Below are 5000 nucleotides of genomic sequence, written 5' to 3' on the forward strand. Positions count from 1 at the left end.
GAGAGAGAGAGAGAGAGAGAGAGAGAGAGCGGAAACTACATGCGGAAAAGGGAAAGAGAGAAGCTCCTTCCCATTTTCCTCATTTCCTGGAGAGAGAGAGAGAGAGAGAGAGAGAGAGAGAGAGAGAGAGAGAGAGAGAGAGAGAGAGAGAGAGAGAGAGAGAGAGAACGACATCCATTCCTTCTTTTCCTACACTCTCTCTCTCTCTCTCTCTCTCTCTCTCTCTCTCTCTCTCTCTCTCTCTCTCTCTCTCTCTGTCCGTTTTTGCGAGTATTAGTTTCATTTCAGAAGAGTCTTGTGTTGACGTGAAGAGAGAGAGAGAGAGAGGGAGAGAGGGAGAGTGAGAGGGAGAAAGAAGAAAGGAGGGAAAGAGAGAGAGAGAGAGAGAGAGAGAGAGAGAGAGAGAGAGAGAGAGAGAGAGAGAGAGAGAGAGAGAGAGAGAGAGAGAGAGAGAGAGAGAGAGAGAGAGAGAGAGAGAGATGTACAAGGTGTGTCAGGAACATAATTTAAGTGTGTGTGTGCGTGTGTGTGTGTGAAGTCACTTAGAAAATTTGTAAGTGAAAGGAATGTGATACTGTGATATACAACAACAACAACAACAACAACAACAACAACAACAACACTGGAACCTAAGCATGTGACAAAAATACACACACACACACACACACACACACACACACACACACACACACACACACAAGTGGCGGCGTCTGGTATCACATCACAAAGGTCTAATTCACTTTTCACTTATTTACTCCCATTCACTCACTTTTCTCTCTATTCCCACGGACTGGCGGCGTCTGCAGTTACTGATGTCGCTTCCATGGCAACGTAACACTCCCGCCTCGTGTTATAAACCTCATTACCTACGTACTTAGTTACTTAAAAGGTTCATTTCATCATAAGACGTAAGGAAGGAAGGATTATTTAGGCGATAACAATGAAGGATAAAAATCTTCAATAATATACAAGTTATTTAGCACGATCTGCCAAGCCATGTCCCTTCTGATAGACGAAATAACGAAAGCAGGGCAAGTCAACACAGCACAGGCGACTTGTACACACTGGGCAACACCACGTGACGCGACGATGCATGGGTGGAGGTGTCAGAAATGTTGGGACTGATTTGAACACGGTAGCAGAAATAGAGGAGTAATTATAGTGTTATAGATAGTGTCTGTGGTGGTACTGGTGGTGGTGAAGCTGGTGGTATAATATTTGTGGTAGAAGTAGTAGTAGTAGTAGTAGCAGTAGGAAAAAAAGACAAGAACAAGAAAATAGAAAATAGTAGTAGTAGTAGTAGTAGTAGTAGTAGTAGTAGTATCCATACAAATCATGGCTGCCTACGTCCACCCACCTCCTCCACCCACTTCCACCCACAGGAGTGTTGCCGGAGGAGTCAGCGCCACGGTTCCTGGAGGCGATCCCCAACAAAACGGTGGTGCTGGGGCGTGACGTGATCCTGCCCTGCTCAGTGGACAACCTCAAGGGATACAAGGTGAGAGAGAGAGAGAGAGAGAGAGAGAGAGAGAGAGAGAGAGAGAGAGAGAGAGAGAGAGAGAGAGAGAGAGAGAGAGAGAGAGAGAGAGAGAGAATTTGGGATGTTTTGCTTCTCATTTAATTACTTTCTTTCCCAGGTAAGTCATTAAGAGGAACAAGAGGAACAAGAGGCAAGGTTTGGTCAGAATAATTTTCCTAATGTGTTGTCGATTACAGGTTTGTTAGCACAGGTGTGGTGAGGCGCAGGTGTGGAGGGAAGTTGTGGAGAGGAGGTGTGATGGAGGTAAAAAAAAATTGTACAGGTGGGGAGGTGGAGGGAAGGTGTGGAGGAGAAGAGAAGCTTGTAGAGGAGGCGTGTGTGTGTGTGTGTGTGTAAACATGTATATACACCATAACATTCAAGGCTACGAAATTAAACCACACACACACACACACACACACACACACACACACACACACACACACACACATTTGCATTATCGTGGATGTCTCGTCGCCTCAGCTCAGCCAGCACACAGTTAATGGGAGTTACAGAGACACGTTTTTCGGGTCTCTGGCGCTCGGGAGAAAGAGAAGAGGCAAGATTACGGTCCAAATTACACATCAACTTGTCTTTAGTACTGGAACCTTGAGGAAAAATGATTAGCAACTCACGCTTAGCTACACAATACTGCTACTACTACTGCTGATACTACTGTGTGTGTGTGTGTGTGTGTGTGTGTGTGTGTCCTGTTTCTTGTCTTTCTGTCTCTCCTCTGTATCTCTGTCTTCTGTAGGTTAAAGTTAATTTTGTAGTTCTTGGTAAAAGGTCAAAATATTCTCTCCTTTTATCATTCCTCTCTCTTATCCTTATCCTATACTATCACTATCTCTGTCTCTCTACCTGCATCTCACCCCCCACAGGTAGCTTGGATATTCGTGGAGACACAAACTATCCTCACCATCCACCACACAATTATCACCAAGAACCCCCGCTTTTCTCTCGCCCGCAACGACCACAAACACTGGTACCTGAAGATCTCCGACGTGAGGCCCAGTGATCGAGGTCTGTACATGTGTCAAGTGAACTCGGACCCGATGCTCAGTCAAGTCGGTTTTCTAGACGTTCAAGGTAAGGTTGGGCTGGAGTTGGGTTTAAGTGTGGACGTGTGGTTATGTGAAATTTGGTTATGCTGGTCAGGTTGTGTTTGGGTTGGGTTGAGTTAAGTGGTGTTTGGGTTCGTTCTGTTTGGTTTGGTTTGGGTGTGAGTGAGTGAGTGAGTGAGTGAGTGAGTGAGTGAGTGAGTGTAGAGGAGGGGATAAAACCAGAAACACAACTACAAAGAGAAAATGGAGAAGGAAGAAATACGAAATACAGAAAAAAAAATAACGAAAAGAATAAAAAGAAAAGAAAACAAAGAAATCCAGAGAGAGAGAGAGAGAGAGAGAGAGAGAGAGAGAGAGAGAGAGAGAGAGAGAGAGAGAGAGAGAGAGAGAGAGAGAGAGAGACTATAGGAAGCCAGTGAGCAAGGCAAGGAGAGGAAGTAAGGCAGGAGAGAGAGATAGAGGGAAGGAGAGGGAGAGGGAGGGAGAGGAGGGAGACAAACGGCTTTCCTCTTCCTGCTAGCCAACTTAGAGAGAACTTGTCCTCCTCCTTGTCCTCTTGAATGAGACACAGAGACCACAGCTGAGGCACCAACTCTCCCAGTTCACTGTAGCCAGCCAGTCAGTATCCCCCTTTACCGTTCATTGTATTTCCTGCCACTGTTACTGTACCATACCTTCACTGTAGCCAGCCTCACTGTAACTGTAGCCTCGTCCCCTTCACTGTAGTCCCGCCCTCTTCACTGTAGCCCTGCCCTTTTCACTTCAGCCAAGCTCCTGTCACTGTAGCCACGCCCGTTTCACTGTAACTCCGCTTTTTTCACTGCAGTCCCGCCCCTTCCACTGTAACCACGCCCCCCTTCCTCTTCCTCCCCTCTCAGATGTCTTCCCCTTTCTCTCCTAATGCCTCACCAATCCCCTTCCCTCTTCTTTCTCCTCTCCCTTCCCTCCCCCTCTAACTCCCCTTCCACTCCCTTTCTCCCCTTCGTTGCCTCCTTGTCCCCGCTTTTATCTCCCCTCTCCCCTCCCACCATCTCTCCCCCATAACCCCAGCCACCATCTCTCCCCTCTCCCAACCTCTCCCTCCTTGAAAAGTCTAGTTGACTGTCAATATAAGAAAAGTTGATCAGTCTGAGGGGAGAGTGAGTGGAGAAGGAGGGAGACGAGGGAGAGAACCAGGAGAAGTGAGGGGAGAAGCGAGGGAAATGGTGACAGCAGGGAGGGGGGAATAAGAGGGAGGGGAAATGAGACGGAAGGAGACGGAGAGAAAAGTGAAGGGAGAGGGAAGGGAGAGGATGAAGTGAGGGGAGATAAAGGAGTGAGGGGAAAAAGGGGGAGGGGAAAAGTGAAGGGAAGAGAGATGGGAAGATGGAATGTAGGAGAGACAGATAGATCGAGTGAGTGGAGAATGGAAAGGAAGGGGAGAGTGAGGGGAGAGTGAGGGGAGAGGGAGGGGGGAGGGGGTTAAGTGAGGCAATCCATCGGGAAAGTTTGGGCGCCGCATCATCACAAACACAATAACACACATAGAAGGAGGAGGAGGAGGAGGAGGAGGAGGAGGAGGAGGAGGAGGAGGAGGAGTCTGTTGTTATCTTCCTCTCTATCCCGCTACTTCCGCTTGGTTTTTTTCTTCCTCCTCCTCTTCCTCCTCCTCCTCCTCCTCCTCCTCTTTTTTTTCATCAGTGTTTTCTCTACATGTCTTTATTCTCTTCTTCTTCTTCTTCTTCTTCCTTCTCCTCCTGCTCCTCCTCCTCCTCCTCCTCCTCCTCTTCGTGACTCCAGATTACACACAAAAAAATCACACTTATGATCTCTCTCTCTCTCTCTCTCTCTCTCTCTCTCTCTCTCTCTCTCTCTCTCTCTCTCTTAAGGGAAGATGGGAGGAGAAGGGGAAGACAAGTGGAGAGAGTAAATGTGATGAAGAAAAAGAAAGAAAAAAGGAAGAAAAGAAGGAAGAAAAGAAGGAATGAAAGACGGAAGGAAAGAAGAAACGAAAGAAGGAAAAGGAAGAAAAGGAAAGAGGGAAGGAAGAGGAAGAAGGAAAAAAAGAGATAGGTGTCTTTGCCAAGTTAGGGAAATAAAGGGAAAAAGGGAAAAAGAGGGGAAAAAGAAGTCTTGTTTATGCCCGGGAAGTTTTGGCGCCAAGATGAGAGAGGGGAGAAGAGAGAGGGGGAGAGGGGAGAGGGGAAAGGGAGAGAGGGGAGGTATTATATCAGTAGGATTTGGAGTAAGAGGTTATAGGGGTGATGGGAGTGAGTGAGGGGAAAGGATGGGAATATTTAAGGTGAGGGGAGGAATGGAGAAGTGAAGGGTTGGAATGGTGAGAGGAAAGATTTGAGAATATGGAAGAGGGGATGAGGGGGTATGAGGGGAGGGAGGGAGGGAGGGGTTAGGGAGAGGGGAGGGGGAAAGGGGAG

General features: G+C 47.5%; 1 protein-coding gene across 5 annotated transcripts in view; it reads left to right on the forward strand.

Annotated features, from left to right (window-relative positions):
- The window catches only part of LOC135091311 (lachesin-like), a 99171-nt gene that overhangs the window by 74172 nt on the left and 19999 nt on the right, over positions 1-5000 (forward strand). For all 5 annotated transcript variants that reach the window (XM_063988822.1, XM_063988820.1, XM_063988825.1 and 2 more), the window contains 2 exons: positions 1383-1498; positions 2404-2611. In XM_063988822.1, coding sequence (XP_063844892.1) covers positions 1383-1498; positions 2404-2611 — 324 coding nt within the window. The remainder of the gene's footprint in view (positions 1-1382; positions 1499-2403; positions 2612-5000) is intronic.

This window comes from Scylla paramamosain, chromosome 37 (genome assembly GCF_035594125.1).
Source record: "Scylla paramamosain isolate STU-SP2022 chromosome 37, ASM3559412v1, whole genome shotgun sequence".
Taxonomy (NCBI): Eukaryota; Metazoa; Arthropoda; class Malacostraca; order Decapoda; family Portunidae; genus Scylla; species Scylla paramamosain.